The sequence below is a fragment of the Dothidotthia symphoricarpi genome, assembly GCF_010015815.1.
Source record: "Dothidotthia symphoricarpi CBS 119687 unplaced genomic scaffold P153scaffold_19, whole genome shotgun sequence".
Classification (NCBI taxonomy): Eukaryota; Fungi; Ascomycota; class Dothideomycetes; order Pleosporales; family Dothidotthiaceae; genus Dothidotthia; species Dothidotthia symphoricarpi.
This window is the reverse complement of record NW_022985026.1, coordinates 933402-959048: the sequence shown is the minus strand read 5'-3', so window position 1 is coordinate 959048 and position 25647 is coordinate 933402. Positions and strand designations below refer to the sequence as shown.

At 50.6% G+C, this 25647-nt stretch overlaps 13 protein-coding genes across 13 annotated transcripts; 5 read left to right on the top strand and 8 right to left on the bottom strand.

The window, feature by feature from the left end:
* The first annotated feature begins 944 nt into the window (after positions 1 to 944).
* Positions 945 to 2128, top strand: P153DRAFT_425700 (uncharacterized protein). Its single transcript, XM_033672559.1, has 3 exons — positions 945 to 1219; positions 1274 to 1665; positions 1722 to 2128. The coding sequence occupies exons 1-3, from the start codon at positions 1200 to 1202 to the stop codon at positions 2021 to 2023; spliced, it is 714 nt and encodes a 237-aa protein (XP_033520343.1). The 5' UTR covers positions 945 to 1199; the 3' UTR covers positions 2024 to 2128.
* Positions 2075 to 3713, bottom strand: P153DRAFT_369937 (acyl-CoA N-acyltransferase). The gene is made up of 3 exons (XM_033668898.1): positions 3223 to 3713; positions 2325 to 3170; positions 2075 to 2267 (listed from the first exon to the last, which is right to left on the bottom strand). The coding sequence occupies exons 1-2, from the start codon at positions 3361 to 3363 to the stop codon at positions 2514 to 2516; spliced, it is 798 nt and encodes a 265-aa protein (XP_033520342.1). The 5' UTR covers positions 3364 to 3713; the 3' UTR covers positions 2075 to 2267; positions 2325 to 2513.
* A 625-nt stretch (positions 3714 to 4338) lies between these two features.
* On the bottom strand, positions 4339 to 4695 carry P153DRAFT_369936 (uncharacterized protein). Its single transcript, XM_033668897.1, has one exon. It carries the CDS (start codon positions 4661 to 4663, stop codon positions 4490 to 4492), a length of 174 nt encoding a protein of 57 aa, XP_033520341.1. The 5' UTR covers positions 4664 to 4695; the 3' UTR covers positions 4339 to 4489.
* Positions 4696 to 6401: 1706 nt separating this feature from the next.
* Positions 6402 to 7445, bottom strand: P153DRAFT_434341 (uncharacterized protein). The gene is made up of 2 exons (XM_033673073.1): positions 7106 to 7445; positions 6402 to 7054 (listed from the first exon to the last, which is right to left on the bottom strand). The coding sequence occupies exons 1-2, from the start codon at positions 7314 to 7316 to the stop codon at positions 6525 to 6527; spliced, it is 741 nt and encodes a 246-aa protein (XP_033520340.1). The 5' UTR covers positions 7317 to 7445; the 3' UTR covers positions 6402 to 6524.
* Positions 7446 to 8003: 558 nt separating this feature from the next.
* P153DRAFT_369934 (uncharacterized protein) lies at positions 8004 to 8870 on the bottom strand. The gene is made up of 3 exons (XM_033668896.1): positions 8430 to 8870; positions 8266 to 8381; positions 8004 to 8208 (listed from the first exon to the last, which is right to left on the bottom strand). The coding sequence occupies exons 1-3, from the start codon at positions 8585 to 8587 to the stop codon at positions 8087 to 8089; spliced, it is 396 nt and encodes a 131-aa protein (XP_033520339.1). The 5' UTR covers positions 8588 to 8870; the 3' UTR covers positions 8004 to 8086.
* Positions 8871 to 10239: 1369 nt separating this feature from the next.
* P153DRAFT_389389 (uncharacterized protein) lies at positions 10240 to 11249 on the top strand (the record flags this gene model as incomplete). The annotated part of the gene is made up of 2 exons (XM_033670841.1): positions 10240 to 10476; positions 10986 to 11249. The coding sequence occupies 2 exons, from the start codon at positions 10240 to 10242 to the stop codon at positions 11247 to 11249; spliced, it is 501 nt and encodes a 166-aa protein (XP_033520338.1).
* P153DRAFT_324352 (uncharacterized protein) lies at positions 10998 to 12508 on the top strand. Its single transcript, XM_033665240.1, has 2 exons — positions 10998 to 11514; positions 11589 to 12508. The coding sequence occupies exons 1-2, from the start codon at positions 11348 to 11350 to the stop codon at positions 12418 to 12420; spliced, it is 999 nt and encodes a 332-aa protein (XP_033520337.1). The 5' UTR covers positions 10998 to 11347; the 3' UTR covers positions 12421 to 12508.
* Positions 12509 to 13025: 517 nt separating this feature from the next.
* Positions 13026 to 13510, bottom strand: P153DRAFT_360240 (uncharacterized protein; the record flags this gene model as incomplete). Its single annotated transcript, XM_033666907.1, has 3 exons — positions 13026 to 13137; positions 13197 to 13275; positions 13333 to 13510. The coding sequence occupies 3 exons, from the start codon at positions 13508 to 13510 to the stop codon at positions 13026 to 13028; spliced, it is 369 nt and encodes a 122-aa protein (XP_033520336.1).
* A 1086-nt stretch (positions 13511 to 14596) lies between these two features.
* P153DRAFT_369933 (uncharacterized protein) lies at positions 14597 to 15202 on the bottom strand. The gene has a single exon (XM_033668895.1). The coding sequence runs from the start codon at positions 15105 to 15107 to the stop codon at positions 14928 to 14930; it is 180 nt and encodes a 59-aa protein (XP_033520335.1). The 5' UTR covers positions 15108 to 15202; the 3' UTR covers positions 14597 to 14927.
* A 113-nt stretch (positions 15203 to 15315) lies between these two features.
* Positions 15316 to 18921, top strand: P153DRAFT_324348 (uncharacterized protein). Its single transcript, XM_033665239.1, has 4 exons — positions 15316 to 15438; positions 15540 to 16105; positions 16155 to 17673; positions 17720 to 18921. Exons 1-4 carry the CDS (start codon positions 15355 to 15357, stop codon positions 18788 to 18790), a joined length of 3240 nt encoding a protein of 1079 aa, XP_033520334.1. The 5' UTR covers positions 15316 to 15354; the 3' UTR covers positions 18791 to 18921.
* Positions 18732 to 19499, bottom strand: P153DRAFT_369931 (uncharacterized protein). The gene is made up of 3 exons (XM_033668894.1): positions 19320 to 19499; positions 19133 to 19228; positions 18732 to 19055 (listed from the first exon to the last, which is right to left on the bottom strand). The coding sequence occupies exons 1-3, from the start codon at positions 19380 to 19382 to the stop codon at positions 19035 to 19037; spliced, it is 180 nt and encodes a 59-aa protein (XP_033520333.1). The 5' UTR covers positions 19383 to 19499; the 3' UTR covers positions 18732 to 19034.
* Positions 19500 to 19611: 112 nt separating this feature from the next.
* Positions 19612 to 23350, top strand: P153DRAFT_348196 (Sfi1-domain-containing protein; the record flags this gene model as incomplete). The annotated part of the gene is made up of 2 exons (XM_033666196.1): positions 19612 to 19842; positions 19899 to 23350. The coding sequence occupies exons 1-2, from the start codon at positions 19773 to 19775 to the stop codon at positions 23348 to 23350; spliced, it is 3522 nt and encodes a 1173-aa protein (XP_033520332.1). The 5' UTR covers positions 19612 to 19772.
* Positions 23326 to 25548, bottom strand: P153DRAFT_348195 (uncharacterized protein). Its single transcript, XM_033666195.1, has 4 exons — positions 25276 to 25548; positions 25033 to 25219; positions 24870 to 24984; positions 23326 to 24816 (listed from the first exon to the last, which is right to left on the bottom strand). Exons 1-4 carry the CDS (start codon positions 25361 to 25363, stop codon positions 23554 to 23556), a joined length of 1653 nt encoding a protein of 550 aa, XP_033520331.1. The 5' UTR covers positions 25364 to 25548; the 3' UTR covers positions 23326 to 23553.
* Positions 25549 to 25647: the final 99 nt, after the last annotated feature.

Below are 25647 nucleotides of genomic sequence, written 5' to 3'. Positions count from 1 at the left end.
CCCAAAGGTATAGATATGATGCTAAGTAGAACGCCGATCAATATGCCGCCGAGGAATACTGAAAGATATTGCAAGCGAAGCCATCGTCTTGGTACCGGTCTTTTTGGAACATCAGTGTCCCACTGTGACTCCTCGATGGCGGTGCCATCTTCCAGTTCCGTGGAGTTCGAAAGTTTGGTATATTCACCCTGAGAAGTCATTGGGAAGATGGACAGGTATTCCAGATGGGAAACGAGTTTTAGCGAACTTCGAAGAAATGCTGAGGGGGCAAGCGCTTGATGATGACGGATAAAACTGGTTCTCTGACCACTTCTCTGGAGCTGGGATTGTGAGGGAGATGGAAATGTCGCTGCATCCGTGCTTCAATGTCCAGTCCCCCCCTCCGAAGCTGACCCAGAGCCGCTACGCCCGATAACGGCATTGTTGGATAACACATAGAAATGGCCGAATGTGAGAAAGATATGCAGCTGACCTCGGTAGGGATCTGATGTGACTCTGCCCAATGAGTGTTTGCTACTATCGACTGGGATTTCGTGTTGCATGTAGGACGGCGATGGATGGGGGTTGGACCACAAATACTGGAAGTTTCGAGTTAGAATTCCCTGCAAGCTTCTTGAGACCTGGCAAGGGGCAAGATACTATCCTACGGGGCACATGTGCCGGTAGCAAGGTTAAATGCAGGCTCCCGCAGTACTGCTTACGCCTCGCATAGAGGTCCCCACACTTTGTCAGACAGATAGCAAGGCGTGGATGCAACCCTCACCAGTACTGACAATATGACCTTGGTTCAGGCCATTAGTAATTCATAATGCTGCACAATGATAACCTGAGCCGTACTAGGTTCGGACCAACGTCATAAGACAGCGGCTATAACCAATAAAACCAGACTATAAATGAATCCAGGTCAGATCGAGGGATACTCGGACATCTTGCTCATGTCAGACGTTCTGCCAGTTGTGGCAATGTGCGGTAGATCGTATTATATACCAAATCGCCGATGGAGGATGTTTATAGTCGAGATAAGCTTGAGTCATTAGTATTATCGTACACTTCACCAGAGTTCTCAGTGGCCCCAACATCTTTCATTGATCTGACGGTAGGATATAACTCAGATCTAATCGAGTCTTCAACAAACAATCACAGTTTCACTAAACCTTTCATACTCTACGCGCTAGGCACGAATATTTACGGGGGAAGGAATGGACAGCAAGTACAGCTTGTAAGTAATGGTATATTATATAATTGATGTAGAGCTGACATATTACCGTTCTAGGCTTGCAAATGAAATTGAGGACGAGGAAGATGTGACATCAGTAGCGACTCGGATTCCACGTTCATGGCAACTATGCACACACTGGCGACAGGCAAAGGCCTATCCAAAAGCAAAACAAGTTCACCAATACATGAAAGTTCTGGGGAATTTACTCGTTTACTTGCTTGCACTTTGGGGCTTCATCAATATTGTTCAAGAGTTGTCCGTAGCCTATCGACATGACCCCAGAGCCTACACCACTCAGGGTGACATAGCAGAAGGCTGCGATTGCGGAGAGTCAGTTGCAGAAGCCATATCACTGGGATGCAAATTCGACGCGTTGTCAATGGCTTGGTTGCCGGAGCACTGTAGAGACGACGAACTTACAGCAGAGTTCGACACGACCGGAAAAGGCAAGAACCTTGACCTCAAGACGTGCTCAGAAGCATATACTGATCAGCGTGTCCAGGTCCAAACGGAACTTGGATTTACTACGCGGACACTCAGCACACCGCGGAAATGAACGTGTTTGAAGTTGCAGCAATAGGAGACGACCCTTCCAAGCGCGCGCACATGGACAAAGACTGGCACCAAACACACTGCTTCTACTATTGGCTAAAGCTACATCGTACGAGGTCAAACGGCAAGATCATCGAGCCGAGGTCAGATACTGAAGCCCACATTAGACACTGTGGTATGGTATTTCGTGAACCGGGGTATGGAACCATTTCGGGTGTCGCTCTGAACACCAACGAAGCGGTGGCAGAGTAAGCATAAAGTAGCAGTTCAAATAGTGTATGTATCAAGTTCGTATCTAATCCACTGGTTGAATACTTGTGATATTAATGCCTTGGACAAAAGGCTCCATAACCGGCTAGGTATAGCATAGTGTACTATCATATTCGATTGATAAACCACGTTCGCAGGAGCAACAATAAACAAGCAATGTACTAATGCTTTTCAATTTCACCGTGTAACGTCCAAAATTGCAGGGCGATCTCTCCCCTTCTAGGCTCTGCGTATGTGTAAGCTTGATGCCGAGGCTGTAACACCATGGGATCGTAAAGTATACCTGCATGTACGCTATGTCGGCCCATTTATGCATCCTACCTAACAGTTGCAGCTAGGGAGCGCGTATTTAGGCGCTATAGACTCAACATCCTCATGAGCTATACCAGAAGTTCCCTTACTCTTACGTCTATCTAAGATCTCTTAGCGAATGTCCTTTGAAATGTAACATTTGCTTTCGACGTATTTCTTTCTACGTACTCTCCTTATCCTTCTGTACGTTTTCTTCGCCTGTGTCTAATCCCTTTACAATTGCTGGACCCCTCCTTACGAAATTGTAAGTCCCCTGCGGCACAAACCCACAATGCATGTACACCGCTCTAGCTGATGGACTACTCTCCAAGTACATTGGGGTGACTGGATCTGTGGCGTCTGCCTGCTCCATGGCCCAGTTCATCAGCCTTTTTCCCACGCCCCGTCCCTGGTACTCAGGCCAGGTAAGCAGCGGCGCCAGAAACCAATGCTTTTCGTCACCCATCACTTCGCGCCGGATCCCATCAACTGCTGCAAACGAAACGTTCCAATGCTCATCACTGACATGCGCCCACATCTCCTCAATCTCCTCGTCGGTCCAGCCCATGGAGTCTTTCCAGCCGTAGTGCTCGATTGCGCTACGGCGGAAGATGTTGTGAACGTCCGGGTTGGTGGGCAACTGCCACCCGGCGACGCCGACCATCTCGCCAGTGGAAGTGAGAACTGCTTTTACCCAATTCATATACGGGGTAGTGAGGGAAGGACGTAGACGCTTGGCTAGGCGCTGGACGCGCGTAATTTGCTGAGGTGGACGGAGCTCGAGGGGCTCTTTCGCCGCCCACCAATCCTCTGGGAAGCACACGTAAAGTCCTTCTGCCTTTGCACGTTGTTAGCATAGAATGGTCATAATCTTTTGGTAGGAGACTTGCAATCTTTTCGGCGTCACCCTCATTACACATTCGAATACTGATCTCTGAGTCAGGAAGGCGTTTGTCAGGCTCCACGGGCATTGTTTGGAAGCCGCTTGGCCCGGTGGGCACTTTGATGAAGTCCGCTTTTTTCTGAGCCATTATACCGAGTTCTGGAATGTACGCTATGCTTTTCAAGAATGTAATTGTAAGAGTCGGCGAGAGTAGTGAGAGGTTTCAAGTATGAAGTGGTATCTCGTAGTTGCCTGCTGCCCCACCATAAGCCGTGCCACCCGCTTTTGGCTCCCCACTCGCTTATTGCTACCATGCGTGGATCCCTGATCATATTAATGTGACGCATAGGTCGACACCATATTCCAGGAGTTTTGTGGGATGGAGAGTCAAAGTGAGCCAAAGTGAGCCAAAGTGAACCATATAAGTCCCTTCACTCCACCTTCCATGTTACAGGTAACCCCATGACAGATGATGGAGCACGTGGCGAAGTAGACTAGAACATGAAACCTGTACGTATACGCTAGTTATTCAAATGATCTCTGAAGGCTCAGGAGCAATCTTGTTATTGGTCTTCGTAGTAGAAAGTTTGGGACTTGCCTCAATTACGATGATACGTACTTCTCGTGACCTGTGTCTCATTCCTGGTGATACTTAGAAGGGAATCGGTTTCTGGCATGGTAATTGATGTGCTCTGGACCACAACAGAGGTACAGCGGAGGACGCCGATAAGTCTTTCTTCTCGCTTCTGGACGGACGGAGCAAATTTGGAAACTTTGACTTTGATCTGAGCTGATTGGCAATGACGGTAACAGTCGTGTGACTGAATACTTAGACACTCATGAGATCCAAGCATTCTAGGCACACTGTGGCAACGCAAGAGCAGCGTTAGGCTGAAAAGATCAAGTTGATGGAGGCGGCAAAGGCGGCAACGAATGAAGCAAATAAATGGCGCTGAAATGGGAACTTGCCACGGGGACGTTGATGTTGACCTTGACAGCCATTCATCGTCGAAACCGCGTCGACATCGACAAGTCTCTGATCCCCACTTACTTCAAGATCTACGTCCACTCAATATGTTCAGGTCGAGCCCGAGATCCTTGTGTGTTCGGAAATGAAATGGGACTCGAGCCACGGTTTGACATTTGTATTCAGAGCTGGTTGACGCCCAAGACTCTGCAAGCCGATTTCTTCAGTATGTATTTGCACCAGCGAAACAAATACGCTATTGTCCTACGATACCCCTGTGTGATTACCGATAAAGTCAAAAATCTCATTACACAACATCAACACCCATCCTTCCAGCAAACAAGTACAGCAGCGCGGGGAATCCGAGTAGTGCTTGTGGCCCGTGCATGATGCACCTGGAACTATGCTGGTCGCGTGAGGAGTAGCAGCCGACTTCAGAAGCGTATCGGGGGTCGTAGTTGGGGTCGTAGTAGGAGGGCATTCTGTTCTGTGTATGTGATAGTGCTTGGGTGCTGTTTAGTTTTTGACTAATGTACAATCCAACGTTCTTGTTTCAACCTGGCAGCATTCATGTAACACACAACAACTGAATCATACGGATAATTCGGCTCTCTCCGGTGAGGGATTTATGATGCAGAGCTAGTTAGTTGGGAGTCAGGCTTGGGTCTCGGAGGTAGACAATGACCGACACAATCGACGAACCCCCTATCACATGACAATGCGTTATATCGATCATTTTATAACTTGTGTCCGCAGTGGACCTATCATCAGCTGTATTTAACTCCATATTCTACTCTTGGAGATGAGTCTGTGGTGAGTGAGATCGATTCATGCAATCCTTACTGGACTCGGGCAGTCAGTATGCCTGAGACGATGTTAACGTTCTTAATCTTGTCGTAACTGTTACGTTTCGTCGCGTCTTTTAGGAAGCTCATGATAGGCTGAGCTATTTCATCTAGTACTCAGCAATTATTGCCCTTACTTTCATCACAAATTTCATCGAGGATCGACTTGACACATCATCAACCTATTTATACTCGTGGCTTTTCTTGGCTTTCTCGTTATTGGTCTGTTCGTCATATTCTCTATATGTGTTCTTGGAAGAAGAGATAAATCATCTGATTGGATGGAACAGTCACACTGCTCTTCCCCGAGAATGTGCGCCATGATTACCACTCTCATCGTTGAGGTGGTTTGTGCACAAGGCTGGGCTTCCAGTAGGCCCAACTTGGGTGATACGGCTATGCAGACCAAGACCAACCCCAGTACCGTCTCTTGAATAGAAATCAGGGCAACGAGAGGTCACACAGATTTCGCCAGAAGATGGGCCGTTCTCATTAGCAATATCGCTTCGAAGATATTGGAACAGGTTGCTTGGCTCTGCTGGAAGCAACTCACCATCCCACAAGCTTCCCATACGCTTGAGGATGTGTATGCTAGCAACGTTGAGATCGCCATCTTGCCTAGCACAATCTGATTCGTTTGCATTGTTCAAATCGGGGCTGTTTTGGTGACAATCAGTCACTTCTTTACCAGGTTCAACGTGTGTTATAGTGTTGTGTTCTTCGCCTGCATCGACTGTGACTATCGCCCAATTCAGGGATATCCTATCGCCAGTCAGTGAATCAGTATCATTGGCCACTCGCAACCCCCCCTAATCCGCTCCTAGCAGGGACTTTGCTCACGAGCAAACACTTATTCTCATGTTCATAGCATGACCTCTTCCTCTTTCCTCAGGAGGCTCCTTGGTGGACTGTTCAGGCTACTATCCCTCCTGGAAAGGGCTCTCAACGAGCGCACCGCAGATATCTTGACGTACATATTAGCTACTATCTATTATGTTATAACATTCAAAGGACGAGTGTAACCTTGATCTCGCGAAACAGAGAGATATCAAACCACAAGTTGAAGGGACGCCCCTGGACCAAGAGGGCATGATACGTTGGAATCCGGCGAAAGGACTTTGTCGATGGTTAAACATCCCTTCCTCGCTGCCACAATGGAAGCGGCACTATAGGTCTTAGTCTCCGACGCCTCAGGTTTGGAAGGTGAGGAATAACTTGTGTAAGAGAAAATGGTTGAGTGAGCGAAAGGTGATGTAAGAGACATCTATAGTTAGTGTAATGATCTAGTAGACTTCTCCGTCGTGGGTCAAATGGACACCGGTAATATTGTCTCCGGACTAAATCTCAGTTTATGTAGTACCGTCGACTAAAATTGAAGCATACGTGCAAGATATATTGATACGGTAGTGATCCTAGCGTGCGGAGGGCACAATCAATAACTCCAAACTCTACGCTTACAAAATGAACTTGTCAGACTCCTATTTGCCACATTCTCCCTCACCAAGGCACGTCACCGAACCATCTCTGAATTTGTTCGGGGGTATGTCCTTGATTCGGATCTCCGTTCCCCTTAGAACTACCTTTTCCCTGACTCTTCCCATTTTTGTTCACCTTTGCCTTTGCCTTAGACGGCGAGAGTGGGTTTTCTACGATTGCACCTTTCCCGGCATGCGTCCTCAACCACTCCGCTTCCATGCTATCATCTCCAAAGTGCTTAATCTGCTCCTCCATAGCCTCCGGTGAGCGTTGAATATCTGCCCAATTTTTTGCGAGCAGAAACTCCAGAATCGTCGTGTTTCCGCGCGCACCCATTTGAGACGCTCGAGTCAAATATACGTCGAACAACGCACCCTCTTCAAGGCAGTACCGTAGTATTTCGAGATGTTGTTTTTGCGCCGCAAGACAGGCGGCAGGTTGAAGCAGATCGGGTTGCGAGGACCGACTGCGTAAGGTTTGCAAAGCAGACTTGAATTCATCAAGTTGACCTTCGAGACAAGTTATAAACAGCTGTTCGTACTCAGAGGTATCTAAAAGTCTTTTAGTTGCTACCTGGTGCAAAGCGGTGTTAACCAGCTTACCTTCCAACGGCTTATAATTGGTGGCCAGGGCCAACTCACGAAGCGAGGCTGCCCACGGTTCGAAACTTGTCAATGGTTTTCGGATACTGGGAACGCTATCATCTGAATGGCGGACCCCCCGAAAGTGTGACACCAGGCAACTGATGTACTCTTGTTGCGTGATTGTGCCCTTCTTGACATTGGCCAAGGCCTTCAAGAAACAGGACGACATTTCCTTGCTTCTCAAATGCACTTATCGTTACAGAAAAGTTGAACGATTGCGTCAGGAGAGGACCTCAGTTGGAATAGCTCAATTACCAGATGAATGTGGTTATGAATTTGATGGACCGTTATACTCAGTTGTTTTGATGGAGCGCTTTACTCATTGTTCTGGCTCAGCCACCCCCAAGTGTGATGTGGCAAGCCAACAATCAACTTTGCACTGCCACAGTGCATTCTCAATCCGGACAGTGTATCATGCGATGGCTGGGTGCAGTATCAACCTTCTCGTTCAAGTGATGTTATTCTCAAACTGCGCGCAGCTCATACTTTGAGCAAACAAGCTTCTGATTTGAGTATATATTCATTCCAGAGAACCAGATTGGGATCACCATGCCGTACTTTTGCGCTGAGTAGTAGAGGACTCATAACGTCGGTAAAAGCCCGCTGCTTATTAACCATGCCATTTCCTGTTGGGTTATCAACTCTGCAAGCCGATCAAATCTTCAAGAAACGGTTGTAGCACAGATTACAAACACTGTGTACGAACCTAGATGAACAAGAGTGAACAATTAGTGTAAAAGGAGACGGTCACAAACACTACAGTCTCTGGAAAGGTTGTGCTGCGTTGTTGAAACTAGAATAAAGGGACGAAGGAGACCCATCTTATATAGTTATATTTCGTAAGTTATAAGACAGGGTTGTGTCAAGTTCGAGAGGGTGGAGAGTTTTCAAGATTAGACTACCGAATACCGTCAATTCGGCTCTGTTCAGGATTTACTACTAAGAGCAAACACCATCGTTGCAGATTCCCGTCATAACAAAAGACTGGAAAGAATCCCTTGGCAAACATTCATGACCCACTATAGTCATCGCAACGCCAGTGCATGCAATGCCAACGTGCACTGTTTGAGGGAACTTGTCAGTATACTATATTCAAAGTAGAGGAGAGGTAAGCTTACCACCGGATAGGACGAACGTTCCAGTGTTGTAGAAGAAGGCACCAGTCTCATTCCTGAGATTGTAGCAGACATCTTTCATCGGTCTCGTGTGTGTTATCCGGTCCATGTCTGCCATGCTGCAGACTAGTCAGATATAATCTCCAAGACACAAAATGCTTCCTCACCAATCGGCCATGGTATGATATTCGTTCAACTTGGGCTTGCTAGTGAATGCGGCGTCCCATTTGTTGATGAATTCATCGATCTTGCTTCTTGCGTTGAGTGGCATAGCCACGGCGCAGGGGAGGATCGAAATTGCTGCAAGGGAGAGGTAGAGCTTCATTGTGGATGAGCTTGAGGTATCGGTCTTGTTGTGGATGGATAGGAAACAAGTCCATGCAAGGCACTACCTTTATAACTTTCGGGTCCTTAGATGGCTATGTGGTTAATTGCGGGTTTGGCAAAGCTGGCTTGGTTCGAAGATCGCGTGCCATGAATTCATATGCCGAATTGCGAAGAGAAGGGTCCATATCGCCGAGGATCAACGGGGATGACCCCCAGAACCACAGCAAGATGAACTTGTTTCTCTTGACGAGTGGCTGCGCAACGTGCCGATGTGAGCGCGGTGATCAAGGTTTGGTTCAGGTATTGAGACTTGGTCGGAGTCGTGAAAACTCTTTGCTCAACAAGTGATACTAAGCACATTTGAACCAACTATAACATTTGGATCTTCTTGATCTTCAGGATATACATGCTTATTGTAGAAGCCGACGACCGCTACAGGGTGGGATCCTGCTGTTCTAACGCAGCATGGGAGCTAAAACCTTGCCCGTTTGGGTACGCAGTAATAGTAACACAACAACCACGGTAATTGATCGTCTTTTCACAGTTTTCTCCTCAACTCCTCATCACAGACGCGCGTTCAAGAGCCCAGGCAGTCGCTAATCAAGGTCGAGTTTGGGTTCAGTCGTCAGACTTTGGGTCGCGAAACCCTGCGTCGCGAAACCCCGCGTCGCGAAACCCCCGCGTCGCGAAAACTCTTCAAGCGACGATTGATGATCCAGCCCTTGAAAAAAGAACGAACATCACGACTAAACGCGTCACGTCCTTCTAGGATAAGGTGATATCAGAATCTCTTGATTAAAGATGTCGCGTACAAAGTAGCCGTTCACACCGCCTGCGCCAGAAATGCTCCTGACTTGGGTCTGCTATTAGTTCACTGATACGTCGAAGGTCTCCGAACATTAACGTGACCATATTCTTTGCGCCATATGATAGTTTACGTTCTCGAGGCTGATGAACACAGTTTCAAGATGAAATATCATCGTGCGCATGTTGAGGGTGTTTACCAACTCATCAACGATACTTTTATCAACATGTGCATGAACGAACACAGTGTGCCTAGAGAAGAAAATGCCGAATCACGTATTATCATATGCGGGTCGATGAAAGATAAGACATTCGGGATGAGTTGGTGTAGTATAATGTGCCGGCCAAATAGTTGGGCGTTGAAGCCGAAGAGATCTGGGCTGCTGCAGAAGTTATTGTGACACGGCCGCTGTCTGAGGATTCCAACGTCGATGTGTGCTGAGGCTAATGAAGAGGTAGGTCGAAGCCTGTTCGTGAGGCCATGAGAAATATCGGATAGGATGTATGAAAGCTGAAGTCCAGTTTGCCGGGGAGGCACATGATGAAGGTGCAAGATTAAGGGTGACATACAGGGAGAGAGAAGTCGAACTTATCACTGAAAGCATGCATGTGGAAGCCTTTGAACATAGGGTACGTCTTGTGGAAAAACAGATGCGATGAAAGCGAGGATGCTATGTTGCACTGAGCCGTGTCTGGGGTAAGTCTCGACCTGTTACGACCAAGCAGGCCATGTACAACGACAGCTTGATCAAAGTCCACTTTATGGCATTGCCCAATACCATGCAGGATGCGGTAATCAGTGCCCGTGGTTTCGGCTTCCGATACCTTTGAAACAAATCCCGCTACATGGCCTATGTCTACATGAATGCATACATGACTATCTCCGCGACTTCAGCGATTGATGGCGATGGAGGGTTCTTGATCCCACGGCGGGCACCGTCGTTCTCCGTCTCATTGCTTTACATGTCCTCAGTATCCGGTATCTCAGACGGCAGTTGGACAGATCACAACCAGACCACCGTTGCACGAGAAAAGTCTAGTGCCGCACGTTACCATTTGCTGGAGGTCAAATCTCATTTCAATGTAAGGAAAATTTCCAACGCAACGCAACGTCTCCCTCCGCTGCAAAGTACAACAGTGCAGCCGCCGAGATTCATGCCATGGGATAATAAGGCAGGCTGGCAAGTTCTTACTTTCAATATTTGTCGGTGTAACAGATATCTGCCTAATCAAGACCAGCAGTGTGTTTCACGTTGCTGCAGTCAGCTGATCGGGTCGCTTTCTTTATCGACTACTAAAGGCAGTATTGGTTGTTTGAAAGTTCAGCTACGACCTTTGGTACATGAAATGATTTTTTGAGCTAGCCTATCTGGTAGACTAAGTTCAGGTTCAGCTGAAGTTTGATATCACACAAACGCTTCGCTTTCACACCGCTGTTACACAGATCGATAGTGATATATGCTGGCTCCAACTCGTCGCAATGACTTTCAACTCAACATTGAAGGTGCGAAGGGAAAGATGTGCTCGATAGCGTTCCCGCGTGCTCAGATGTACATGCCATATATTCATGTGCTTCCTCTAACAAAATTTAGGTACCAACACGACGAGTACTGCCCTCAAACAGAATTATCTCCGGGTTCTTGAACCAACGCCACTATCACGCCGTCTGCGGACTTTATGCACCTATCACTATCCTCAGCGACGCCCACATCGCCAAGATCGGCAAGTTCGCGATGCAAGTCATTGCCCCGCTCCGCCACGTGAGTCGTCTAACCTCGAGGCCGGGTAATTTGGTGAAAATGGCGTCAACGAAGACATCGAGGAAAGCATATCCGTTATTGAATACCTACGGCTAGAGTGGTATAAAAGGATGTAAAACCTGTTGTGCTAACTATATTCATCGTGTTTCTTTGAGTGATTCAACTTATACCATACCTTACCATCTCCGAGCATCATGGCAAACGTAGAGGAACAGTACGCGCTCTCACAGGACCAGATCGACTTCTTCGTGGAAAATGGTTATATCAAACTGTCGAACTGCTTCACAAAGGAGCAAGCCGACGATATCCAGTCCACACTATGGACACGACTTGGTATGGATCCCAACGATATGTCAACATGGTACGACTTCATTCCTTCTCGAGCACTGATAGTGTCGATGTTCGACCTGTAGACGTGATTTTGACATTCAGCAGGAACAGTGAACGCATACACATGCCTCATTTCCGAGAGTTTGATGTCTCGACTTTTTCCCCACGCGCTTGGGCAGGCATGTGCTCCCTTCTTGGAGGCGCTTCTCGGATCAAGGGTGCCTTGACCTGGAAAGACGGCTTCATAGTAAATCTCGGGACGCCTCAGGGCCACAACAAAGTTGTCAAACCTCAAAAGCTATACAACTGGCACGTTGACGGCGACTTTTTCGTACATTATCTTGACTCACCGGAACAAGGGCTTCTCGTGATTCCATTGTGGAGCGACATTGTCGAAGGTGGAGGAGGTACAATGATTTGCCCCAAAGCGATTGAGCCGGTGGCCCGACTCTTGGAGAAAGAAAGAGAAGGAGTAAGTCCGCGAATGACACCTAGAAGGGAGAATCCGGAGATGAAGCCAGAGCAAGGACTAGACTGGTTCAATCAGATTGCGAAGAACATGCCTGATGAGGCGTTTGTGGAGGCGACTGGCGTTGTCGGAGACGTGTATCTGCTTCATCCGTTGATGCTGCATTCGGCGAGCAACAACCAACACAGGAAGGTCAGAGTGATCACAAATCCGCCAGTGTCTGTGAGAGAACCATTCTCATTTGATAGAGAGGACGGAAATTATAGCGCAGTGGAACGCAAGACATTAAGGGCACTTGGAAAGGACCGACTTGAGGGGTGGAAGATAGAAGGTAAGAGAGAGATGATTGTGCCTGAGCGAATGAAGATTCAAGAAGAGATGAAGAAAAAGGAAGCGGAACGATTGCAGAAGTTGAAGGAGAGTCGGGGGATCCCGAATGAAGCCCAACAAGTCCGATCTGTGGCGTAAATAGCTTGAGTACCATGATCGAACAAACAGCAACAACGAGCTAAGAATGTATTAAATTGTGTTTCAAGACACTTGCAACGTCACCCCGTAATGAACCGCGAATGTATGTAAACGCAATTACATTTGGACATGACAAGACAGTATAGATACTCAAGGTGGTTTCTGATAAAACACTTTATCAACACAGACAGGGCTGCATCTCCAGTAATGGTAAAACCCCAAATATGGATATTCTGGAATGGACAATCGTTAGACACATTGTGTAAACAAGATATGAAAAACATTTCTCTGATGCTGGGTCCCATTCAGTCGGAAATCTACACGGAAAGATCGGGCTATGTAGTCCGGTGAGTAGAGGGCTGACTGATGTTGGGTCTTAGGAAGCCAACGCTTTCCACGCGTCGCAACATCTGCAATTTCTTGACACAATGGCAGCATCTTACATCATGACGTGATCTTATTTACTTTTTCAATTTTCTACCTACTGCCGTCATTGTTCGCACTTCATCTTGACACGAATCAAGCCCTCCGCTATGGCCGGCACACATGTGAAGCCACACCCATTCAATGAGGAACTGTGATTGTGGAACCCCCATTATCACCCATTAGTTCCTATAGCATTTGAAGCTCGTAGTCTTGTCGTTCATGCTATTTGGAAGCTGGCCTGCGCCCGGTGCATATATATCGGGTGTACTATCGCCATTGCACACATTCGAGCTACACAACAATCAGCCCACGCCTAAATTGTCGACCGGCACATGTGATCGATGACATACCTCCAAAGACGGCAGCGGAAACCGTTCGGGACCTGAATGGAACTGATGACGTCGTTCCAGTCCGTGCCTGAGAGGCCAACTACTGGGAGTTAGAAGCGATGTATTGGGAGATTGGAGTGTTTGGGTGGCGGCATACTGCACTGCGTTTGGGTTTGGATGCTCCATGTCTTGCAGGCTCCACCATTATAAGTGTCGGTGCAGGCGGTCATGCTTGTGAATTCCTGGATAGTTATGCCGCCTTGGGGCTCCGGGATTGCGGCGCCATGCGCGAGAGATGCGAGGAGGGCAACGAAGACGGATGTTGAGATGAGCATGTTAGGAAAGTGCCAGATAGTTGTGGGAGGTTTCTCGTAAACCGATGGAGATGCAAGTCGTGAAAAGTCGAAGAGAAACCTAGTACTTATATCTGTGACTGGATGAAGACGATGAGTTTCCATCCGGGGCCATACAAGTTGATAGGACGGTACTCGAGAGTGGATAGCCAGCTGAGAGTCCGCACTCTGATCAATGATTGTTCATCAACTATTGAAAGCTTAGTTTGCATCCACGGAGCATACACGCATAGTGGTTCTGCACATATGGACTGATGAAGCCATCAGTCCCTTGGTTCCACATTCCGCTTGTGGAGTGAAACGGTTGAACTGGACATCTACACCAGTCACGTTAGAGTTTTGTGGCAAGGCATTCCCTGGCTTCAGTATCGAGGCTTTTGACTTGCATGCATGTATTGGTGGTGGTCTCGATGTAGCCTTGCTGGCTTCAGCCTTACACCGAATGGCTTGAAATTGATACGACGTTCTATCCAAGGATTGATGATATCAACGTAAGACATAGGTATCAAAAAGAAACATGTTTGTAAAAACCTTTACCAGATCTACCCATCAACTCGCAGTGCAACTTTGCGGTAAGGCATCCATGGATCGAAAATCGATACAGCGGGTACGATGTGCATGCATATACTCCACACCATTGACGGTGGTGCCGAGACATGAGTGTAAATTGAGCCATGAGGCTATGCAGTCAGACTGAGTAGGATTACCCAAGCAACTCGGGCCATGCCGTGATAGGCACGAACACTTAGCGTGGTAGCACAGTGAACTCTCACACGATCTGGGCTGGTGCCGGTGAAGATGCGGGGTAACTAAGTACAGTGTAAGCGGCGCGGCACGGCTCGTACGGGAATGCTATTCGCCAATGGTGAACTGTATGTGAGATGGTGACCTGGCGCAAGCACTTTGCTACCACATAATCTCGCCTTCCTGGAGCCAAGCTGGTAGGGTAAGTATGAGGCTTTGTCCAAGTGGCATGCCTAGAAAATTCAAACAGCTGAACTGCTCTCCGCCAGTTACCTGATCCAGCAAAAAATAGGTATTGCTGGCGGGATGTGTGTATCTTCCTCGAACATAACACTTGAAGCCTTGTCGACAGAGGAACTGTGCCATTATTATCCATGAGGTATGTTTGCTTGTCGGCATAGTAGAAGATGATGGTGCTGGGGAGGACGAGGCTTGTAGAACCCAACTGCATTAGTTCGCTGCAGCGTCGTGTTCTGCCGTGTCCTGATCTCTTGCATACACAATTTCGTTGGAACAGTGTTGATGTGTACCTCATGTGTTAGACCTCAGCACCCTCTACAAGCTTTCGTAACTGCTTTATCCATTTCTTTATGCAGAATTCCTACCACCAGATGCCCATCCAACGCCTTTTGGCGCTTCTCTGCTTTCTGTGTGGTTATGTAATGCTGGAAGAGCGTAAACCGTGCACCTCATACAATTGGCAGGTGAGAAAAATTAAAGCGACAAAAGAAATCAGACAACGAACAGAACACCACGAAATTTGAGACGCAATGCAAGATGTGGAGTGATGAAAGTTGAAGAAATCAGGAACGTTCTGTTCTGAGGCAGTGACCATTTCTCACGATCTGAACCGACCCCTCATTGCGTAAAGCGTTCAAAACGTGACCGAAACAGTATGTCGTAGCACTAATGGTGGCAGCCTCGTCGGTGATGGTCGCGTCTAGAGAGCTGGCGGGTCGAAGTTGTGGGTTGACTCACTCCTCGTGATTACGTGATGTGAGGCGCGGGGTGATTTTACGTTCCTGACTCCCAAAAGATGCACCCCCACCACGGGCAGCTTTCGAGCAACACACCACACCACAATGTCCATCGACTTTCCCAAGGAGGAAGAGCGCGTTCTCGCGCGATGGAAGGAGATTGATGCATTTATGCGACAGGTTGAGCTGGTGCGTTGTAGCTTTACATCAGTTTGACTCGAAAGCACGCGCCGACTTGGTGCGGGTGGTGCATATCGTCTTGACTTGATAACTAACATGTACGCGCACAGTCCAAAGGAAAGCAGCCGTACACCTTCTACGATGGCCCACCATTTGCCACCGGACTCCCCCATTATGGCCATCTCTTGGCGTCAACCATCAAAGACATCATCCCTCGGTACTGGTCGATGAAGGGCCGCTATGTCGAGCGGCGATTTGGCTGGGACACGCATGGCGTGCCCATTGAGTACGAGATTGACAAGGAGCTGGGTATGTCTGGTCGCGACGCTGTGCGCGAGTTGGGTATTGCGAAGTACAACGAGAAATGCCGGGCCATCGTCATGCGTTATTCGGGTGAGTGGCGGCACACAATTGAGCGCTTGGGTCGCTGGATCGACTTCGACAACGACTACAAGACACTGGACACGAGCTTCATGGAGTCAGAATGGTGGGTCTTCAAGCGCCTCTTCGAGAAGAACGCCGTGTACCGCGGCTTCAAGGTCATGCCCTACAGCACCGCCCTGGCAACACCACTCAGCAATTTCGAGGCGTCGCAAAACTACAAAGACGTCCAGGACCCCGCCGTCGTCGTCTCTTTCCCGCTGGTCGAAGATCCCAACACACAGCTTTTAGCCTGGTAGGTCCGCCCCAGTTCCTTTGACATGGCACCCGCTCACCCTCAGCAGGACAACAACACCCTGGACACTGCCCTCCAACACGGGCCTCTGCGCGCATCCTGACTTCGAGTATGTCAAGATTCTCGATGAACCCTCGGGCAAGCACTACATCCTCCTCGAAGCGCTTCTGAAGACACTGTACAAGGACCCCAAGAAGGCCAAATTCAAGATTGTGCAGAAGCTCAAGGGCAAGGACCTGCTTGGACTGAAATACGAGCCCCTCTTCGACTACCTCTACGACGAGTTCAAGGACTTCGGCTTCAAGGTCCTCAACGACACATACGTCACAGCAGACAGCGGTGTGGGCATCGTCCATCAGGCTCCTGCATACGGTGAGGACGATTACCGAGTCGCCCACGCAGCTGGCGTCATCAGCGACTCTCGGCCACCGCCCAACCCCGTCGATGATGCAGGATGCTTCACATCCGTCGTTCGCGATTTCGAGGGCCAGCATGTCAAGGCGGCGGACAGGAACATCATCAAGCACCTGAAAGGCACAGGGCGGCTCGTGGTGGACTCGCAGCTGACGCATAGCTATCCTTACTGCTGGCGATCTGATACGCCTTTGATCTACCGGACAGTACCGTCTTGGTTTATCAAGGTCCAGGACATCATCCCACAAATGCTGGAGAACATTGCGGGCTCACACTGGGTACCTTCGTTTGTCAAAGAGAAGCGCTTCGCAAACTGGATCACAAACTCGCATGACTGGGCAGTATCGCGAAATCGATTCTGGGGTACTCCATTACCTCTCTGGGTTAGTGACGATGGCAAGGAGATTGTGTGCATTGGCAGTGTCCAGGAACTAAGGGAACTCAGTGGCTACGAGGGTGACCTAGATGATATTCACCGAGACAAGGTTGACCATATCACCATCCCCAGCAAGCAGGGCAGGGGCATCTTGCGACGAACACCAGAGGTATTCGACTGCTGGTTCGAGTCGGGGTCCATGCCGTACGCGAGCTGCCACTACCCATTCGAAAATGTGGAACAGTTCGAGAAGTCCTTCCCCGGTGACTTCATCGCTGAGGGCCTTGATCAGACTCGTGGCTGGTTCTACACTCTGACAGTTCTCGGAACACATCTTTTCGGGAAACTGCCCTTCCAGAACTGCGTTGTCAACGGTATTGTACTTGCCGAAGACGGCAAAAAGATGTCGAAGCGCCTGAAGAACTACCCGGACCCGTCTCTCGTTATGGACAGCTATGGTTCCGACGCTCTGCGACTGTACCTCATCAACTCGCCAGTCGTCCGTGCCGAGCCGCTTCGCTTCAAGGAAGCGGGAGTGAAGGAGATTGTTTCCAAGGTCTTGCTTCCTCTCTGGAATAGCTACCAGTTCTTCGAGCAGCAGGTTTCGCTGGTGAAGAAGGTAGCAGATCTCGACTTTGTGTTTGACGCAGAGGCCGGAAAGACGAACAAGAACGTGTTTGACCGATGGATTCTGGCGTCTTGTCAGTCACTTCTCAAGTTTGTCAATGCGGAAATGGAAGCATACAGACTGTACACTGTGGTGCCCCGACTATTGGAGGTAAGTACATTTCTTTAATCCGCGGTTCACTTACTAACATATGCAGCTTATCGACAACACAACGAACTGGTACATTCGTTTCAACCGCCGGCGGTTGAAGGGTGAGCACGGGTTGGAGGACACAAAACATGCGCTCAACACCCTATTCGAGGTCCTCTACACACTCTGCCGCGGTCTTGCTCCGTTCACACCGTTCATTACCGAGAACATCTATCTGCGACTGCTACCACATATTCCCAAGGAGCTTCAGGCAGAGGACAACCGCAGTGTCCACTTCCTGCCGTTCCCCGAGGTGCGCGAGGAGCTGTTTGATGAAGTTGTTGAGCGACAGGTCAGGCGCATGCAATCGGTCATTGAGCTCGGTCGAATCTGCCGAGACCGCGCCAATAAGGGCCTGAAGATTCCTCTGAAGGCGCTGGTTGTCATCCACCCGGAGCAGCAGTACCTCGACGACATCAAGTCCCTGGAAAACTACATCTGCGAGGAACTGAATGTGCGAGACTTGGTACTTTCAAGCGACGAGGACAAGTACAATGTGCAATACTCAGCATCAGCGGATTTCTCAGTGCTAGGCAAGAAGCTGAAGAAGGATGCTATCAAGGTCAAGAAGGCGCTACCCAACCTCAAGAGCCAGGATATCAAGGATTTCTTGAAGAACGGGGAACTGCTCATCGACGGTATTCGCGTTGAATCGGAGGATCTCATGGTCAAGAGGGGACTCGCCAAGGACGATGCCAACAAAGACCAGGAGTTCAACACAGACAACGACGTCCTCATCATCTTGGATGTGGCCAGCTACCCCGAGCTCGAGCAGGAAGGTTTGGCGAGAGAAGTCATCCGCCGCGTACAGGACTTGCGCAAGAAGGCTGGCCTTGTGGCTACGGACGATGTGGGCATGCAGTACAAGGTGCTAAGTGATCCAGACAGCGTTGGGTTGGAGGCGGCGTTTGAGAAGCAGGGCCCGCTGTTTGAGAAGGCGCTGCGGAGGAACATCGACAAGCATACCGTTACGGAAGTGGAGGGCAAGATTCAAGAGAAGAGTGGCGAGACGGCTATCGTTGAGGAGGAACAGGAACTGCACAAGGCGACGTTCTTGCTGAGGCTTGTCAAGTTGTAGATGATATGAAGTGGGAGAGTTGAATGTCGTCCATATCACGTCAAGCTGGCGGTTTATTTCGGCGTAACGAGTGAGGCGAAAAGTGACATGGGAGATGAGATGAATGAAAGATATCAGATTCAAACAAAAGTCCCCAAAAATGTGTAATGAACGCCGCTGCATGCTCTTTGCGTTTCTCATCACTTATCTCATTTCACGGGTTCCATTTCCTCGCCACACCATCACATTTCATCATTCTAACCTTTCACCGCTTTTTATAAGCCGCCTGCCGTATATGTTAATATTTCCTCCCTTGCCAAAATACACATACACAGGAACATGATGAGGATAAAGATTACTTACTAGATAACAACTCTTCAGTTTCATGAACTCGGCCGCGCATTTATCTTTTGTGACGTTGTTGTAGTCTGTGAAGATGCATTTGCCGTATACTGTGCTCTGTTTGAGGGGGGTTGGGTTAGTTGGTTTGGAAAATCAAGAGTGAAGGCTTGGCCTGAGTTGTGATGGGATTAGATAAGTGTGGACGTACCTCTTTCGAGCATTTGGCTGCTGCGGAGGCGAGGGCGTCGATTGGGCGTGTGCGGGGGGGCATGTCTATGGGATTGATATATGAAATTTACTGATGGAAATTATGGATTTGGTTTCATGGACTGCGTGTGTGGGAGTCTAGGTGAATATAAAAGAGGCACTCGAAGGCGATGGCGATGACGATATGATGGTAGTAGTAGTTAGCAGTGAAAGGATGTCTTGGCAACGACCCGCATGATTGGCGCACCTGTTTCGCGAACAACAAAGCGCGTCGCCCGCCCAGCACCACCCACCGCAACCATTCATCTCCCGATTCTTACGCCTGTAATGCTAGACCATCGCGCGCGTGTCCCAGCTTCGACATCACCGTTTTTTGGCAGCGATCTTGGATCCCGCGGTTCCGACTCGCCTTGCTCATGTTGTCGCGACGGCACAGGACGAGCCGCGTGCACGAATGCCAGCCTCCATGAGCGCGCATAGCTATGCCGCCCCGGGACTTGGTAAAGATGAGCTGACGGATGATGGTATGCTATGTTTAATACTGTTTTATTATATATATAACGAGACTGACGCGTCGTAGTCATCGAAACACTCTACGACATTGTGCGCCGCGCCCAAGCCTCGTCCGACTCGACGTCGCGCGCCCTCTTCACCGCCTACGAAGAAGTGCTCGCCGAGCTTGGACTGCGGCCTAGCGACGATGCACTCCTGCATAGATTCTTGTTCCGCATGCAGAGCCAGCCGCGGAAGGAGGAGGGGCTCGTGCAACGCTTTCGACGCGTGTTGAGCGAGTTGGGGATTGATGTCGAGGTCGATGAGGACGGTGAGGGCATCGAGGTCACGACGGGCTTGGGTGGCACGACGCGTCATGGGGGGCCGGTGGTGCTGAATGGGCGCCCACGGTATGAGAGGAGGGGCAGCTTTGACTCGTTCTTTGACGGCACGGCGGATAAAGTGGCTGGCTTGGAGGAGGGGGAGACGCGACCGAGGACCAGGAGGGGCAGTCACGATGTGCCTGCGACAAATGGTTACGGGGTGCGTCGCGCGCAGTCGGACACCGAAACACATTCGTACCAGCAGGCACGCCTCCCTGTGAGGAATGGCGTGAATGGCGTGAATGGCTATCAGCATCACAGGGCGGGCTCGGGACAGTATCGACGCGCTTCGGTGTCTAGTCGCGGGAGTCTGCGCATAAGAAGAGATGGACCCGTCACTGCGGCACAGGCCCAGGACAACGACGGCGACGACAGCGAGTACACGGATCGCACGACGAGTCTCGACTTGAGCCGCGTGCAGGTACCCGGTGTGAATGCGCCGATTCCAGACTACCGCGAGGAGTCCTCGCACTACGATCACCACGATCACCACGACCACTACGATCACCATGCCCCAGAGCCACATCACTACCAGCAGTACGTTCCCGAACCATACCGTCCATCCGACACGCGGTTGATGGACGACGCCGAGACCTTCGAGCATCAACGCCTGCACAGAGTCACGAGGGGCTGCATACACAAGTGGCGCACCAGCACGCGCGAGCAGATTGGGAAGTATCGCGAAGACGAGAGGCTTGCCATTGCATTCGATCGCAGTATCTTGCTCAAGCAATCCTTTGAGCAGCTCCGCGACACCGCGCGCATGAGACGCGCCGCACGAGAGACAGACCGCTTCTTCGACCGACTGGAAACTCGCGCGGACAAGGCTCGGAACTTGTTCTTGCTCACGAAAGCTTTCACGCATTGGGCCAGCAGCGCGGAAGACCAGGTCCAACGCACGTCGGTTGCGCGACGCCATATCCTGCGCACCCGATTCTTCAACGGCTGGAGGGAGATTACCGCCGTCAACGAGCTCAAGATTCAGCACTTCGTGCTTGGCAAATTTCTTCGGGTTTGGCGCGCGCGTGCTGATGCCGTCCGCGAGAACAGCCACAATGCGGTGTTGGTGTATGAGCAGAATCTGGTTCACAGGTTGTACAAAGAGTGGTTCTTCAAGTTTTGCGCGGTCGCTGCGCCGGCGTGGCATAATGCGCGTGTCAAGACGACCATGTTTCGGAAGTGGAGTGAGATTGTGAGGGTGCTGAGGGAGAGGGAGACATGGGCGGCTGATCGACGGGAGCGTACGGTCATGACGAAGGCGTTGCAGGGCTGGCGACAGAAGACGGTGGCAGTGCAGGCGCTGGCACCGAAAGCAGATGGGTTCCGACAGGCTTCACTACTTTCTACGGCTTTGCGAAGCATCCAGAAACAAACGCAACTAGCACCGCTTCGTCGACAGCTCCAAGATCGGGTTGACGGTCGTATCCTTCGAACAGTCTTCCAAGACTGGCGCCATCGAGCTCAATTATCCCGCCAGGCTCGCAATGTCGACCATATGCGCATCCTGCGTAATGCATACACTGCATGGAACGATCAATTGCGCATTCAAGCCCTCCAGCAACGCATCAACGACCGCATCATTATCGAGTGCTTGTACAAGTGGACTCTCGCATCCCGTGTCTCCCTCTTCCAGCGCGTACACGACCGACAGATCAAAGAATCCGCTTTCCTAGCATGGGTCACTAAAACCAACCAACGCGCCAACACGCTCGATGCTGCAGAGCGGCGTTTTGCGCAGTTCAAGCGCGCTCAACTCATGCGAACATGTTTGAAGAAGATGGAAGTCATCACGGCTGAGAAGCGAGCAGAGCAGTTCGCCGTCGCAGCGCAGTACCAGCAGAAGCTTAAGCAGCGCATTTTCGAGACGCTGAAGGAACGACTTGAACATTTCCAGCAGCTGAACAAATGGGCTGGTGACGCACAGTTTTATGTCGTGAGCAAACGGGCGCTGAGGACTTGGAGCGACGCCACGCAGCATAAGAGACGGGAGAGGAGACGGGACGCGTATGCGCAGGTCCGGCGAACGGTCAAGACGAATCTTGTACGCCGTGTCTTCGATGTATGGAGGGGGAAGGCGGATACCATCGCCGTCCAAAACCAACAAGCAGACGTCCTCAGGCAGACGAGAGATGCCTACACAAGCAGGACATTGCTGCACGCATGGCACGACAAGACGATCACTATCCATCAGCTGGATACCCAGGCGTCCAACCTCCACACCTTCAAACTCTCCTCCCGCTGTCTGCACACATGGACACACCGTCTCGCGACGCTGCAGACTATGCACACGCAAGCCCACGCGCTGAGACAAGAAAGCACCGAGCTCGCTGCCTCCGGCGCGCTCAAGAAACTCGGCTGGCGACTGTGGAATGTGCGTCGCCAGGAAGAAAATGCTCGCGCGCTGTATGAGAGGAACTTTGAGAAACACGTCAAAGCTATGCTGCGCTTTTGGCTTGAGCAGACCCTCGCACGTCGACCGGTGGTGCAAGAGGGTGATGAAGGGAGTGAGGCTGGTTTCGAAGACGATGATGACAACGGCGGATTCGGCGAAGACGGTGACGAAACGCGCCGTCTCGAGGCCTGGACCGCATTCGATGAGAACGCGCTGGGTCTCAACAACGCCCTCGATCTCGAGCTATCGCTCACTCCGCACCGCCAGCCACCTACCTCCACGGCTCGACCCCCGCAAACATCAACGCCTTACCCCCGCCCTCCGTCGCCCATCGACGAACAAGATGAAGATGACGCATTCGATGACCCCTCCGCTTTCTGGTCCGGTACACCTCTTCCTCCTACATCGAGCAGGAAAATCGTACAACAACCCCCGCCAACGGCAAGTAAACCAGGCTACCTCAAGACGCCGAGCAAACGCAGCGTGGCGCGCGCCAAACGGCCCGAATTGCCTATGAGTCCGGAGAAACGACCCGTTGTTGCGAACCAGAATCTGAAACCTAGTCAGCTGGGCAGTATGAGTGCGCCGCCTGCGCGTGCGGTGTTTGAGCAGGGCACGGCGGGTCGGGCGGGCGTAACTAGCTTCGAGCGCAGACTGCGGGATGGTGGGTTTGGGGGGACGCCGAGCGCGATGAGGGGACGGGGGAGGGCGAAGGGGAGGGCGCTGGGGAGGGTCGGGTTTGGGGATGTTAGTGAGATTGGGTGAGGTGGTGGTGGTTATGATGGCGTTTTATTTGGATAAGGAAAAGATAGGAAAGGAAGGGGGCGAGATCTGGATATCCTCGCGATTAGCTGGGCGTTGTGATGAAGTTTTTGGATAGATTGGTTTATGGTTAGGGATACCCCATTGTCAGTCAATTAGTTAGTTACATATCATCATGTCACATCACATCATCTCCCATCCCACTATCAACACGTATACTCAATCCCCAGCTCCACCCTCGGCACCCCTTCAAATCCACCCGGCACCGCAAACGTCACATTCCAAAACACATGTCCATGAATCGCCCCGCCATACACAACCGGCAATTCCACCAACCCCGGCGCCTCAACCGCAATAGCCACACACGGCATCTCGCCCCCCAACCCCGTAACCGTCTTCCCGCCCGCTGTCCATGCAGGCGGCACATTCGACAGCAAAAACGTAAACACGTCCGTCCCCTCCTGCGTGCTATTAGGATACGACATACTCAGTCGATTCGGCGACGCAACGGCGTGGATGCTGCTGGCCGAGGGGTACAGCGAGAGAAACGTGTTGAGCGGGTACGGCGTATGTTTTGGATCGCCAGCCCAGTGCGCGATAGCGGGGACGAACTGGTCACCGCGATTCACAGTCTCGTTGACGGACTGCGCGCCGATCATCAGCGCGGGGGAGAGCCAGCTAGTAGCTGTGCGGGTGTGCGTGGCGTTCAAGTCGTCGTTGATTATCTTGGTAAGGGAGCGGGAGGTAAAAGTGGGGGTGTGAGATTTAAGCGTGTCTTGCACGTCAGCGGGGATGAAGGGGCGGATGGTGGAGATGAGGAGCGATATGGCAGCGCCTTGGGCGATGTCGTAGAGCAGTGCGATTTCGGATTTCGGGGGCTGGGGGCCGTGTGCGTGGCCGAATAGGCCCCAGAAGAACATGGAGAGGATGGAGGATTGGCTTGTCATGTCGCGTGTGTAGGCGCGGTCGTAGGGGCCGACCATGTTGCCTAGGTAGGGGTTGAAGTGGGCTGCGAGGTCGGTCCATAGTTCTGTTAGGATGAGCTTTGCGGAGGCGGTCATTGTGCTGTTTTGCGGGCCGTATTTGAGCTGTGCGCCTAGTGCCCATGTGTCGACGCCGTAGTAGGTTGGCGCGTTGTATTCTGAGAGCGTGTTGGCGCCGTTTAGCTGGAAGAGTTGGAGGAGCTTTGTGCCTTGGTCCGTGGCGAAGGTGGTGTATGTTGCGTTGTTGCGGCGGGCGCCGATCCAACCGGTGAGGAGGGCGCGCATGATGCCGGGGTTGCTGTATCCGAGGGTGAGGTTGTCATCTTGGGGGAAGGTGCCGTTGCGGCGCATGCTGCCTACTGCGGCGGTTTCGAGGGCGTCTTCAATGCGGGATATCAGGGGGGAGGGGAGGAGGTGGGAAAACTCCTCCACGACTTGGATTAGTTGGGTGCCGATGAATTCGCGCCAGTTGGGGTCGTAGGTTTTCTGTATTTTGAGTCAATGGTGTACAGAGATCATATATTTAACTGATCGCGTACGTATATCTCTGGCGGGTATAATGTCGAGTTTGGTGTTGGGTCTGGCTCGTCTGCAGAGACCTTCCATGTCCCGTACCATGGAGCATCAAAATCACTCGTCAATTGGCAGGCCAGTCTTTGTATTATCAGTATAACAGCTAGAAGTCTAAAAGTACTAGCTTACATGTTCTCGATAGCTGCCTTTGCGTGCTCGACATCATCTCCCTCGTTTCGATGGAGCAAGCCCGCAGTATACCAAGCGGTGAATCGAACAGACCAGGACCCCCTGTCGACATATTCAATGTAGTTGTAGTACTTGTCGAATCGATTATCTTGTATTTGCATCGAGTAATCAAACAGACTTTGAGCCTCTATTTAGCTAAGTCAGCTTTGCTAAAAAGGTTAGAAAATTTACCAATTTACTTACCTGGCGTGAGTACATTCTCTCGACCTCTAATCGCAGACGCAGCCGCGTGAGCAGCGAGAACCACCGGGAGAAGCAATGATGTTTTCATGTTGAAGTTGTACCTTCCCGAGGCTCACGGGTGATCATGTCGCATATAAGTACCCGCAATCCGGGGTAATTTCCCCGCATGGGATACGTTGATCTTCGACATTCGGTACATCGCAAGCCGATTGAATCGACTTCCGTGACTCTTTGCGAAGACTGCTAGTCTTAATTGGCATTGCGAGATGGAGGTTCACTGACAAGTCTCGAAGACGACGATGACGTTGGAAGAAGGAAACATCTGCATGACTAATCGCAGTTCAAGCCAACCGAATACGAACTTGTTTCTTG

Excerpts from the sequence above, each read along its gene's own strand:
- P153DRAFT_425700 (XM_033672559.1), top strand. The coding sequence starts at position 1,200 with ATGGACAGCAAGTACAGCTT. Across the intron at positions 1,220-1,273 it reads ATGGACAGCAAGTACAGCTT|GCTTGCAAATGAAATTGAGG; the intron begins GTAAGTAATGGT and ends TTACCGTTCTAG. Across the intron at positions 1,666-1,721 it reads GTTCGACACGACCGGAAAAG|GTCCAAACGGAACTTGGATT; the intron begins GCAAGAACCTTG and ends CAGCGTGTCCAG.
- P153DRAFT_369937 (XM_033668898.1), bottom strand. The coding sequence starts at position 3,363 with ATGGCTCAGAAAAAAGCGGACTTCATCAAAGTGCCCACCGGGCCAAGC. Across the intron at positions 3,171-3,222 it reads AGGGTGACGCCGAAAAGATT|GCAGAAGGACTTTACGTGTG; the intron begins GCAAGTCTCCTA and ends CAACGTGCAAAG.
- P153DRAFT_369936 (XM_033668897.1), bottom strand. The coding sequence starts at position 4,663 with ATGCCCTCCTACTACGACCCCAACTACGACCCCCGATACGCTTCTGAA.
- P153DRAFT_434341 (XM_033673073.1), bottom strand. The coding sequence starts at position 7,316 with ATGTCGTCCTGTTTCTTGAAGGCCTTGGCCAATGTCAAGAAGGGCACA. Across the intron at positions 7,055-7,105 it reads CAATTATAAGCCGTTGGAAG|ATACCTCTGAGTACGAACAG; the intron begins GTAAGCTGGTTA and ends AAAGACTTTTAG.
- P153DRAFT_369934 (XM_033668896.1), bottom strand. The coding sequence starts at position 8,587 with ATGAAGCTCTACCTCTCCCTTGCAGCAATTTCGATCCTCCCCTGCGCC. Across the intron at positions 8,382-8,429 it reads TATCATACCATGGCCGATTG|CATGGCAGACATGGACCGGA; the intron begins GTGAGGAAGCAT and ends ACTAGTCTGCAG. Across the intron at positions 8,209-8,265 it reads AACGTTCGTCCTATCCGGTG|TGCACGTTGGCATTGCATGC; the intron begins GTAAGCTTACCT and ends TCCCTCAAACAG.
- P153DRAFT_324352 (XM_033665240.1), top strand. The coding sequence starts at position 11,348 with ATGGCAAACGTAGAGGAACAGTACGCGCTCTCACAGGACCAGATCGAC. Across the intron at positions 11,515-11,588 it reads CCCAACGATATGTCAACATG|GAACAGTGAACGCATACACA; the intron begins GTACGACTTCAT and ends GACATTCAGCAG.
- P153DRAFT_369933 (XM_033668895.1), bottom strand. The coding sequence starts at position 15,107 with ATGGTCACTGCCTCAGAACAGAACGTTCCTGATTTCTTCAACTTTCAT.
- P153DRAFT_324348 (XM_033665239.1), top strand. The coding sequence starts at position 15,355 with ATGTCCATCGACTTTCCCAAGGAGGAAGAGCGCGTTCTCGCGCGATGG. Across the intron at positions 15,439-15,539 it reads TTATGCGACAGGTTGAGCTG|TCCAAAGGAAAGCAGCCGTA; the intron begins GTGCGTTGTAGC and ends GTACGCGCACAG. Across the intron at positions 17,674-17,719 it reads TGGTGCCCCGACTATTGGAG|CTTATCGACAACACAACGAA; the intron begins GTAAGTACATTT and ends TAACATATGCAG.
- P153DRAFT_369931 (XM_033668894.1), bottom strand. The coding sequence starts at position 19,382 with ATGCCCCCCCGCACACGCCCAATCGACGCCCTCGCCTCCGCAGCAGCC. Across the intron at positions 19,229-19,319 it reads CAGCCAAATGCTCGAAAGAG|AGCACAGTATACGGCAAATG; the intron begins GTACGTCCACAC and ends CCCCTCAAACAG. Across the intron at positions 19,056-19,132 it reads AACTGAAGAGTTGTTATCTA|GCGGCTTATAAAAAGCGGTG; the intron begins GTAAGTAATCTT and ends CATATACGGCAG.
- P153DRAFT_348195 (XM_033666195.1), bottom strand. The coding sequence starts at position 25,363 with ATGAAAACATCATTGCTTCTCCCGGTGGTTCTCGCTGCTCACGCGGCT. Across the intron at positions 25,220-25,275 it reads AGAGAATGTACTCACGCCAG|AGGCTCAAAGTCTGTTTGAT; the intron begins GTAAGTAAATTG and ends TTAGCTAAATAG. Across the intron at positions 24,817-24,869 it reads TATACCCGCCAGAGATATAC|AAAACCTACGACCCCAACTG; the intron begins GTACGCGATCAG and ends CTCAAAATACAG.